This window comes from Notolabrus celidotus, chromosome 9 (assembly GCF_009762535.1).
Source record: "Notolabrus celidotus isolate fNotCel1 chromosome 9, fNotCel1.pri, whole genome shotgun sequence".
Classification (NCBI taxonomy): Eukaryota; Metazoa; Chordata; class Actinopteri; order Labriformes; family Labridae; genus Notolabrus; species Notolabrus celidotus.
Window position 1 is genome coordinate 1,821,918 of NC_048280.1, and position 12,722 is coordinate 1,834,639.

The 12,722-nt window shown below is 43.1% G+C and overlaps 1 protein-coding gene across 1 annotated transcript in view; it reads left to right on the plus strand.

The window, feature by feature from the left end:
• Window positions 1-8,186: 8,186 nt before the first annotated feature.
• grin1b (glutamate receptor, ionotropic, N-methyl D-aspartate 1b) overlaps window positions 8,187-12,722 on the plus strand; it is an 82,679-nt gene continuing 78,143 nt past the window's right edge. The window contains 1 exon segment of the mRNA XM_034691484.1: window positions 8,187-8,210. Coding sequence (XP_034547375.1) covers window positions 8,187-8,210 — 24 coding nt within the window.

The following is a 12,722-nucleotide window of genomic DNA, read 5'->3' on the forward strand; positions in this document are numbered from 1 at the left end:
CCTGTTCAGTGTAGAGGTTCTTAATTCCTACAGTGTTGACGGTCAGTGAAGGCATCAGGGGAGGTGTAGAGAGTGTGAGTGGGAGAGAGGAGAGACAAGAGGAGAAGTTCTTCATTCATTCAAACATTGATTGTTGTTTTGTTGGTTGGCGTGGTAACGGCCGACAGTGACCGGTTATTAAAGATCAACGTGTTCATGAATCGGCTCGTCATCCCTACAGCGTCCGGACGGACGCTACAGTACATCTACATTTTCTGTAGGACTTACTGAACGTCATTAATTATTCTGCTTGTTGGTGAGAGCTTTGTAGACTCTGATCCGGACTACAGTCCTGAGCAAAGCACCTCATCAGGTCAGAGGGGACAGGCCCGAGGACGAGCGAGAGGGGCAGTCAGTAGAGTCAGGGGAAGTAGAGGCAGGAGACGGGGACTCGGAGGAGTGAACGCCGGGGAAATGTACGCGCAGGAGGCGGGCAGAACGGCAGGACGGGATTTGATTGGTTTAAAATTTGGGGACCCAAAAAACGGTGATTGGTTGGTGTTTTCCCAGATTTACTCCGGCTGTAGATAGCAGCTTTTTATGTATTGATTACCATCAGGACATAAAGATCATTAACCAGTATAACAAAAAGTGGATTTAAATCTGATTACCAACCCCAGCTTTAATGATAAAGACGTTAAACATTACTCAATTCAGGCTGCCTGTCTGTGACGTCATCACCGAGCGCCAGCAGACGACTAAACATAGCATGGCGGACGGCAGAGGAGAAGCGGCAAGCAAGAAATTGTCAAGCCACCATCACGGTCCAGCGTGTGGAAACACTTTGGCTTTTGCAAAGACGGAGATGTTCTAAATAAGTCGCTCACTGTTTGTAGGAGATGTAAAGAGCGAGGAGGTAAACCTAGTGTTGAAATGTTGGTTGCACTTACTGTACTTTTATTGAAAATGTATTGAATATTGAAAATGAGAGCAGAAAAGGTTAAGCAGCATGACAAAAGCTGGTCCAAGCCTGATCCAGCTCTAACTATAAGCTTTATCAAAAAGGAAAGTTTGAAGCCTACTCTTAAAAGTAGAGAGGGTGTCTGCCTCCTGGACCCTGACTGGTAGATGATTCCAAAGGAGAGGGGCCTGATAACTGAAGGCTCTACCTCCCATACTACTTTTAGAGATTTTAGGCACAACTAGCAAGCCTGCATGTTGGGAGCGTAGAGTTCTAGCCACCAGCAGGGGGCGCATGAAGTTTTTTTGGCGTGTCCACGTGTTGTTTTTGGCTTCATCTTAACTCCTCGTGAAGACTTCTGTTCTAAAAGGTTAAAAACGCTCAAACACGCAGCTTTAGTTTTGATTTAGACTGTTTGCATGAAAATGTCCTCATAAACCACATTAACCGTTTCACGCAAGAAGTCATGTACTCATTAATATCAGCTAACAATAGGCTCTGTGTGAGGTCATGTAACGTCAGGTAAATCACATTCCAAAAGCAGGCGTAGAGGAGAGGGGAGTGTGTGTTTATAGACACACAAGGTGTCTCTTTAATTCAGCAGCAGCAGAAGAAGAAAGGAGTTTTTCCTTCTCTGCATTATTCGGCTCTGCGGTTCATAAGATTATCTGTGAAGCTCCATGAATGATTTTAGAACTGAAACTGCTCTCTGCTCATCCCTCAATCATCCCTCCATCATCCTCCTGGCTTATATATTCTTCAAACAGCTTCTCTTTCATCACTTTCTTTTCTCCTTCTCTGTTCTGTTTTTAATCTCCACCAAGTGTTTGGTGTGTTGAATCCGTGCAGCTTGTCAGTCAGGAGGATATGTGAGGATTTGGTTCTGATGTTTACACGGATCATAAAGAAACCTGGTTATTCAGATCTGTGTTATTCAAACAGATTTCATGTTTCACCTCAGGAGCTGCTGAGTCTCTTCAGGTCTTATGAGGATGCTGAACCTCGTTCTTTGTTTGTTGATCTCTAAATTATCCAACTTATACTGTTGATAATTTAATACCAGTTTGAAGTTTCTGGTTTATCAAAGTTGAAAATGTTGCAGTGGGAACAATTCCCTAAACTGAGTCTGCTACTAAGCAGCTTATTGACAAGCCTCTATAAGAACATGCGGGTTATTACAGTTTATTCTTTGTTGAACATTCACTCATAATAAAAACTAAACTACACACTTCAATGGAACAAAAACAAATAAAGTCTGAGACGCTGAAAACTGAATACAAATGACAGCTCCAACACATCCATCAAACCTGCACCATCATCTCTTTGATCAATCTATATACAGTATCTCACAGAAGTGAGTACACCCCTCACATATCTGCACAGATTTAATTAGATCTTTTCATGGGGCAACACTGCAGAAATGACACTTTGATATAATGTAAAGTAGTCAGTGCACAGCTTGTATATCAGTGTAAATTTACTGTCCCCTCAAAATAACTCAACACACAGCCATTAATGTCTAAACCACCGGCAACAAAAGTGAGTACACCCCTCAGTGAAAATGTCCAAATTAGGCCCAAAGTGTCAATATTTTCTGTGGCCACCATTATTTTCCAGCACTGCCTAAACCCTCTTGGGCATGGAGTTCACCAGAGCTTCACAGGTTCCCACTGGAGTCCTCTTCCACTCCTCTATGATGACATCACGGTGCTGATGGATGTTAGAGACCTTGTGCTCCTCCACCTTCCGTTTGAGGATGCCCCACAGATGCTCAATAGGGTTTAGGTCTGGAGGCATGCTTGGCCACTCCACAGTGGTGGTTCTGGGGAGGGGCCAAGAGGGGCCAGTGTCCCTGTAAAACTGAACCTGGACCCCCCCTGTTGCCCCCCCTCCACACCAAACAAATATTATGCAATAAAAAAAGGCTTTGGTATTGCACCGATGTTACAGGCGGAACACGTGTGTGGTACTTGGTTCCAGTCCCTTAGAGCGCTAAGGGACTCATGTTGAGTGTAAACAGCCAATCAGCTGCTGTCAGTCTGCATCTTGATATAGTTCACAGTAGTCTATATGTCTAGTATAAAGGGAGGCACTGATGTTTTGCCAGTTTGTTCTCAGCCGTTCCTTGTCCTTATCAGTCTCTTTTGTCAGGGTTGAATGTGTCCCTCTGACAACACCCTTAGCCCCAGCCTGCCCCCCCCCCCCCCCCCCAGTAAAATTGGTCTAGAACCGCCACTGCCACTCCATCACCTTCACCCTCAGCTTCTTTGGCAAGGCAGGGGCCGTCTTGGAGGTGTGTTTGGGGTCGTTATCATGTTGGAGTACTGCCCTGTGGCCCAGTTTTTGAAGAGGGAGGGGATGATGCTCTGCTTCAGTATGTCCCAGTACATGTTGGCATTCATGGTTCCCTCAATGAACTGTAGCTCCCTAGTGCCGGCAGGACCCGTGCAGCCCCAGACCATGACACTCCCACCACCATGCTTGACTGTAGGCAACACACACTTGTCTTTGTACTCCTCACCTGGTTGCCCCCACACATGCTAGACACCTTCTGAACCAAGTACGTTTATCTTGGTCTCATCAGACCACAAGACATGGTTCCAGTAATCCATGTCCTTAGTCTGCTTGTCTTTAGCAGATTGTTTGGAGTCTTTCTTGTGCTTCACCTTTAGAAGAAATGTGAGGGGTGTACTCACGTTTGTGAGATACTGTATCTGTGTCTATCTCGTCTATATCTCTTTAAACACACGCAGATCAAAAGCAAACGAATGACTGTGTAGTCAGTTTACCTTAAACTTTTAATATTTACATCTTAAGCAATACATCTGTGTGGATTATCAAGCTTTAGGGTTCAAATTCTCACCATGTCCAGGCTTTCCATCAGAAATGGTTGATCCAACCTCCGTCCTCAAACCTTTAAACAAATCTGTACCACAAGGTGGAAATTCTCACATCCTTTTACCCTGTTTATTCTAATCAGTTGCTTCTGTAACGCCTCTTTATTTTGGGTTTGTAGGTTTGTTGAACCCAAAATAAAACTGAAATCTGGGTACAAACAAAGTTCACACCCAGATTTTTGTTGACTAAGAAAATACAGAGACAGGTGAGCACATGAAGTGGCCTTTAGTTGGGGTCCGTACAAGATATCTGGTACATTGGTACATATACAAGCTAACAGGTTTAAAACCGCTAACTGTCAGCCTCACAGAGCTCTAACTGGCGGTAAATGTACCATCAAATTTGATTTATAAGACGCCTTTCTTGTCATCTGTCAACCATTAAAATGGTGCGATCAACACACCGGTATGCGATGCAGGAAGTAGATTGTTATCAAGAAGATGGCGCGATAATATAGCTCAAGCTTTGTCTCAGAAATGCAAAGTCATGACCGCCAGTGCAGCCGTCACCATCACCCACTGCATGCAACCTCACACCACTGCAAATTTGCGACGCAGACCAGGCTTGCAGCGCCCTCGTTTAACAGCTTTTCTCCCACATTTGGTCATAATCATGCATTCAGAGAGCGGGAGGTATGTTTGTTCATATTTTAACACAATTAAGTAACAATGTTGGATGTCAATACTAACCCCCTAACCGAGTTTTAAATTGTGAGGTCGGAGAAACACCAGTATGAGACTGCAGGCTGCTCCGAACGGCTTGTTCAAGAAGTCACACAATTTGTGATGTCACAGATTGGTGAATCTCCTTAAAAGGGCATAGTGCTGTAGACACAGTGGAACAGCCTCTCACAGCAGACACTCTGTGAGAGGCAGAAAAAAAAGAACAGGTATGGCTTGTGATAAAAACACCTCAAAGTCACTTATGGCTCGTTTCCACAAAGCGGTCTGGTATGGATCAGTACAGTTTGGTACAGGTCAGATCAGTAACGCCTGATCCTGTTTTCGTTTCCCCAGCCAACCGTGCCCTACATGGTGGGCGGAGTGTAAGCTGGATGCCTATAGCCGCGTCAGCCAGGTAATAGCGTGACGTCATGGCAGCTCGACAGTGTTCCCGCGGTCGACCATGGAACGCTGTTTCTTTTTTATGACTCAACTTTATTGGATTTTGAATTTTTAACAAAACATATCAACAACATACAGGACAAAATAGTGCCAAGCCGAAGAGTGAAAAAAAACCCAAAAATCACGATAAAATGTGTGACTTTGACTGGCATGAAAAATAATAAAAAACAAACAGACAAATAGACAAAACAACAAACAGAGAAGACAATACTGTATCAAACAATAAAGAAAAAATAACAATAATAAAATAATGCACAAATAATGAGAATGACAAAATACCAGTGGAACGCTGTTTCTTGACGCCATTTTCCAAACAAAGAAAGTGATCTTCCTGAAGTCCACTGGAGGTTTAAACATGGCGGGGTTATGTGTTGTTCTTTATTACCTCTATTGGAGATTGTGCTTCTCCCGTGCATGAAAGCGTGTATTTATGATGACTGCTGGGACACCTCATCCACCCAGTTGCTCCGGTCAGAGAGTACACGGGGATACACAGTTCACAGTTCAGCTCTTTTAATGTTCCTCATATGCAACAGCAATGGCGAATTGGCTATTTAGCATCATTAAAGAATGATGATGACAACAGGGGGTGTGATATGATATGACGTGATGGTATCCTGTAAACAATACAAATGCAAATATTAATGACGGGACCCACGAGACGTAACATAACATGCATTGAATGAGATAGCATTAGCGTTAGCAATCCGCGTCAATCAACGTATGACACTGCCGTCACATAAACAAAGTGCGCGCTGCACGCCACACTTATAAGAAATGAACAACCATATAAACATGTTCATAGTGAGCATAACTTACTTCTTCACGAACGCATCACATATAAAACTTTAAACTTATCGGCACAACATTCGCGGAGGGTACCGCTCAGGATAACAGTCAGGACCCCTAGCTGCCCGTGGGCATGCCTGAGCACAAATAACGTAAACAGTAAAGTCCCTGGGCTGCCCATAGAGGTGCCTAAACGAAAATACTAACGAAACATAGGAAATTTATAACAACCTCTGTCGCACAGGAAGTGACGATTCTTTCGACCAATCAGCAGACTGCAGTGTTTCTAGCTCCACCTTCTGAGGTCGGATCAGTATGTCTGGCACCCCAACAGAAGGGTACCAAAAAGTGGGACGGTACGACTCGGTAATTTGGGGACCTGTCCCGGTTTAAGTCGATGGAAACACCTCAAAATGCACGCCGTACCGAGACGAACTGAACTGAACCGCTTGGTGGAAACGGGGCTTTAGCGAATCAGGTCACTCTGGTAATAAACAGGGATGGGCAATGATTTTCTGACATTAGTTTACTTACTAAAATCGAAGAGTAACTTCGAATATTTTCTCATTTTCAAAGTACAAGTCGTTTTCACCCGTGCCTGGTTGTAATACAGTATTCCCGCCAGACGGTGGCTATAGTGTCTTCAAGCTGTTTGCTAACCGCATTAAGCAACAGAAGAAGAAAAATGCTAACTGCGTTAAATAGCGAAAGAAGAAGAAAACATTCACGACAGTCGCAGCGATTTTCTCCGTTTCTGAATCTCGCACTACTACACTCGTATTTCCAGAGTAATAAATGCCACACTTACGAAGCAGAAACTCTGTTCTATGTGGTTCTAAAATGTCCTTGCTGTTCCCTTTCCAAACTTTCTGGGTCAGTTTCAGGGTCCTTAACATGTGGCCATATTTCATAATTAGTCATTTATAGAAACAACAGTTAATTTAAGGACAGTGACTTTATAGTATGGCTCCGGTGGAAGGGAAGTGGGCTTGAGGGGGGAGGGCCTTAAAGAGACAGTAACTCGAGTGAAATGAGGGTTTCCAGGGATACGATTGGATTCGAAAGACTCGACCTGTGGAGGTGTGTGTTGAGTCCAGGCGTAGCTACTTGTGGCAGGGTTGCATATCAACTCAACTCAACTCAAACTTTATTTATAGAGCACATTTAAAACAACCGGAGTTGACCAAAGTGCTGTACAGGACAAAAACAGCACAAATGACAAACATAGCATACAATACAATACTAAAATACAATACTAGAATATGTAAACACAGTGCAAATGTATAATAAAATAAGATAGAATAAAACAAATTAAAATTTAATTAAGATTATGCCAGATGTCCACTCAATGTTGATTAAAAGCTAGGGAGAAGAGGTGTGTCTTAAAGGTGACATATCATGCTTTTTTCATCAACATATATTGGTCTAAGAGGTCCCCAAAACATGTCTTTAAAGTTTATGTTTAAAAAAACACTTTGAAATCAGATTTTGGTCTGCCTGAAAAACCCTCTTCTTCAGTCCTCCTCAGAACAGTCTGTTTTCTCTCTGACCACGCCCCCTCAGGAAGTGGGTGTGGCCTCGACTGTCCGGCATGTTGATCTAATGTTTGTGATGTGAATATACACGGCTGCTCACAGACCCGCGTTACTTCTACCCTCTGAATCTGATCCAGAATCTGATCCTGACGGAGAGGCGCCTGCAGCAGGACCTTTCTGAACCATTGGTCACAGATTTAGTGTTTCTTGTTGTTTTATTTGTCAGTATGTCGACGTGTGTCTTGGTACACAGCTACAGCTACAGCTATGAACATGTAGCTATGTGGCTATGCTAACTAGCGCTAGCACTTATCCATGACAAATAAAAATCATCCACTAGATCTTCAAATCTGCAGACGTGGGGAGTCAAACCGACCTTTGTGTTTATTAAGACAGCCTACAACTAGCATGCCTCCCTCCTAAGCTCCTTGTTAGCACACATGTGTGCAGGGAATGAAAAACAGAGGAGGGGTTGAGTTGTATTTTATACAGTCTATGGGCTGAACAAGCTCCGAGCTCTGACTTCCTGTTACAGACCGGATATTGTTGTTACGTAACAAAAACACGGAAGTCTGAAACGGCTGGTTTCAGCACACATTTACAGAAAGGTGGAGAAATCAGAACAGGGGCAGAATGGATTCTTTTCATTCTCGGGGGGTTTGTAGACAGGGACACATATTTCAGGTAGAGAACCATTAAAAAGTCCATTTTGCATGATATGTCACCTTTAAGAGAGGATTTAAAAATCTGGATTGATCCTGCAGAGCGGATCTGTTCGGGCAGGTTGTTCCAGAGCCGAGGGGCAGCCGCCACAAAGGCTCGGTCACCTCTGGTTTTAAGTCTGGTTTTGGGAGTGACCAGTAGCGATTGACCAGATGATCTCAGTGTCCTGGCAGGGACATGATATTGGAGAAGCTCGGTCAGGTACTGGGGGGCTCGGCCATTAAGAGCTTTAAAAACCAACAATAACATTTTAAAATCGATTCTAAAAGCAGCCGGGAGCCAGAGCAGCGAAGCTAGGACGGGGGATATGGGTCACGCTTACATGGTGAAAACAGATGGCAGCAGAAAGAACCACACAGCTGCACCGAAACCACACGCTGTGGACCCATGCAGGAGTACCGCCATAACCTCCGCCCCCCCCCCCCCCCCCATCCCTAAAAATAGACTTGATTTTCCAGTGTGACTTATATTCCAGATTTTACGGTAATTCAGACGGAGTTCCTGGAGGAGGCAGAGAAATTAACTAAGCTGTGTGCCCCCGTGGGAAATCTCATGAACCGAGACACTGGAGGGTGAATTTCAAGACGACGGCTAAACTGATGTGATAACAAAATATTCTCCAGAGTCACGTGTGCAAATAAGGAGCGTTTATGGTGTGGACGCAGCGTTGATGGAAGTGCCGTTGGGGTGTAATTCATATCACTTTCATACTCATCCTTATGTTGAACAAAATCACACAATGCAAGACTGCAAAAAGTCCAAAGATGTGTTGCCTTCAATGACATGATGAGCAGTTATTGCTGACACTGTTTTGTCCTCACTCCTCATGTTGCTTCGAATTTAAAGTTCCCTTTCTTCTCAAGATTGCCTCAACCAGAACGATGGAATGTCTCAGATAATTTAGAGGTTACCTGGATAAACAGAACGTGACTTACCTGAGCTCGATGGCCATTTTGGAAAATGAAACATGGAGAAGAATTAAAAAAAAAAGAGGTGACACGAGTGAGTGTGTTGACTCGGTTTAACGACAGGATGAAGAACAAGTGAATATTTCACAGCTTTGTTGTGAATCTCCCGTCACGTGTCACTGAATCATCGTATTTTGAGATTCTAACATATTTCTGTTGAAGTCATTTTTTAGCAGTCTTGGTGGAGGTTTAGTCTTTTCTTTTCTTTTCATGCTTTAGTTTTTCTTCTTTAATCAAACAGCTTATCTCTACTTCCTTCAGCCCTCTCTCTCTCTCTACCTCTCTCTCTCTCTCTCGGTCTGTCTGTCTGTCTGTCTATCCGTCCATGTCATCTTTCGGTTCTTCGCCTCCGCCTGTTGTCTGGTTTCTCATCACCTTGACACTGAAGGAGCCCGGAGTCGGAGACATGCAAACACATCTCAGCTGCTTCTGTCTCAGCTGTCGACCCGCCTCACTGTTAAACGGCGGTTTCTCTGCCCGTCTGTCCGCAGCTCGACAGACGGACAGCAGTTAGATCCGCTTGATTCCCTCTGTAATGCATCAAAGCGTTAGCGCACAGGTGGTTCTACTTCTGCAGGATAAAGAAAGGACGAGAAGTTTCTGCAACGTGTGATTAAAATATGTCCAACTTAAGTTCATGTTTTTGCCACAGAAGGGCAAAGAGAACTTCAAATGTCTGACACTACAGAAAAGATTGAGTTGGAGGTTGGTTGGTCGACCACTTCCTGGATTGGCCGTTTTTTCATGTCACTTGATGTTTTAAATTCCCGTCCAACACAATATTTGTTCAATCCAAAATAAGACAAACAAGCACACACTGCAGCTTTAGTCTCTTTTTACAGAGTCGACACAACAAATGGGTCTTGATTGTAGTTTGACCAAGAAGGAGTTTACCTGGAGCGGCCCATTTTACTTCCCTTTTGATCTGAACACCGGGGTCATGGAGTGTTAAGAGATTAACCCCCAACAGAGGAAACTGTGTGCAGAAAGAAAAAGGCTTTATAGCAAAAAGACTGACGACTGTAGTCAAGTCAAACTTTATTTATATAGCACATTTAAAAAACGACCACAGTTAGCCAAAGTGCTGTACAAGCTTAAAAACACAATCAATAAAAACAATAATAATTAAAAAAGGAAAAGATATTAAAAACACAATCAATAAAAAAAAGAATTAAAAAAGAAGAGATATTAAAAACACAATAGAGAACACAAGAAAAAGCCACTATAAATAAAAGCATTGAGCTTTGAGGTGCGTTTTAAGTAATGATTTAAAATTCTCAATGGTCTGAGCATGCCTTATATTCAGAGGTGTCAAAAGTATTCACATTTATTACTCAAGTAGAGGTATAGATACTAAAGTTTAAAAAGACTTCTGCAGAAGTTAAAGTATCAGCTCAAGCTTTTTATTCAAGTAAAAGTGTAAAAGTCCTGGTTACTATACTTAAAGTATAAAAGTAATGTAACAGGGGAAACTATGTCATTAAGGACAAAAGCTTAGGCTGCACCACAGGAGCCTATAATTCATGACCCCACCTCAATCATCATCAATCAATCAATCTGTATTTGTATCGCGCCAAATCACAACAAACGTTATCTCAGGACGCTTTTACAAACAGAGCAAGTCTAGACCACTCTATGTCAAATTATGAACAGAGACCCAACACCAAGACAGGATAAGACTCAGTCTGACCCCACCTTAATCCACCATGAGCATTGCACATCGCTAGTTAGCTAGTTACAGTGGAGAGGACAAACTTCCTTTTAACAGGCAGAAACCTCCAGCAGGACCAGACTCATGTTAGACAGCCATCATGCCTCGACCGGGTTGGGTCTGGAAAGACAGATAGAGGGGAGAAAGAGAGAGAAGTGATAGGGATGAGACGAGCAGTAGAAGCTGTTGCCGCTGGAGTCCGGATCGTCTGCAGCAGGAGGACGTCTACGGCAACTCAGAGGAATCTACGAGACAAGGGAGCTCAGGGACTCCAGAAAGGTCTATGGTTAGTAACTTTAATGGGACAGGCAGAGTTAAAGTAAGTGATGAAGGGGTTGGGGGGAAGGGGGTGAGCTAGGATCCCAGTGTGTCAGTGTGCCAGTTCCCCCGGCAGTCTAGGCCTATAGCAGCATGACAAAAGCTGGTCCAAGCCTGATCCAGCTTAGTAAAGAGAGAGGGTGTCTGCCTCCCGGACCCTGACTGGTCTGACACATCTGCTGAGACCGTGTTGGAGAGAGGGATAGAGGGAGATGAAGAGAGAGAGAGAGATGATAGTGGGGAGACGGATAGTAGTAGTTGTAGCAGCTGGAGTCTGGCACGTCCACAGCAGCAGAGATCCAGAGGAACCTACGAGACAAGGGAGCTCAGGGACTCCAGAAAGGTCTATGAAAAGAGGAAAGAGAGGGAGACCAGAAGAAAGAAAAAAGAGGAGAATAAATGGTGAAGGAATGACAGAAGGAAAGGATGGGATGAGACAAGGAGACATAAAGGATGAAGAAACATGGAAAGAAAGAAAGAAAGAAAGAAAGAAAGAAAGGAAGAAAGAAAGAAAAAAAAGAAAGAAAGAAACAAAGTAAGAAAGAAAGAACAATAAAAATAAAGAAAGAAAGGAAGAAAGAAAGAAAGAACAAAAAAAGCAGAAAGGAATGCAAGGAAAAATGAATAAAAGAAAGAAAGAAGGAAGGAATGAATGATGGCAGAGATCCAGAGGAACCTACGAGACAAGGGAGCTCAGGGACTCCAGAAAGGTCTATGGTTAGTAACTTTAATGGGACAGGAAGAGTTAAAGTGAGAGACAGGCAGAGAGAGGAGAGAGAGGGAAAGACAGGATCCCAGTGTGTCAGTCTAAGCCTATAGCAGCATAACTAAGACCTGGTCCAAGCCTGATCCAGCTCTAACTATAAGCTTCATCAAAAAGGAAAGTTTGAAGCCTACTCTTAAAAGTAGAGAGGGTGTCTGCCTCCCGGACCCTGACTGGTAGATGATTCCAAAGGAGAGGGTCCTGATAACTGAAGGTTCTACCTCCCATACTACTTTTAGAGATTTTAGGTATAACTGGCAAGCCTGCATGTTGGGAGCGTAGAGTTCTAGAGGGGTAACAGGGCACTATGAGGTCTTTAAGATACGAGGGTGTCTGATTTTTAAGGTCTTTGTAGGTTAAAAGAAGGATTTTAAATTCTAGTCTATATTTTATGGGGAGCCAGTGAAGAGAAGCTAACACTGGAGAGATGTGCTCTCTCTTCCTGGTTCTAGTCAGTACTCAAGCTGCAGCGTTTTGAACTAGCTGAAGAATCTTTAGAGACTTATTGGGGCAGCCTGATAAGAGGGAGTTACAGTAATCTAACCTGGAGGTAACAAATGCATGGACTAGTTTTTCTGCGTCGCTCTGAGACAGGAAGTACCTATACCTCCCAAAAAACATTTCACAAAAGGCCATAATGACTATATAATGTTATATTAATATGTGAATGTTGAAATATTTGGGTTGCACCTGTTTCAGCCGCGGTCATGCTCATTGAAAATGAACGTATTTTAGTACAATGCAAATACATGAAAGAACATGTGAAAAAAAAATACAAACAAAAAAGGAAGATAGAAAAAAAAAACCAAGGTAAATAAACAAAAATAAGTAACACATATTTTTAGATGACATTCTGGAAGACATCTCAGGACCCCCCATTTGTGTCTCAATCAATCAATCAATCAATCTTTATTTGTATAGCGCCAAATCACAACAAACGTTATCTCAAGACG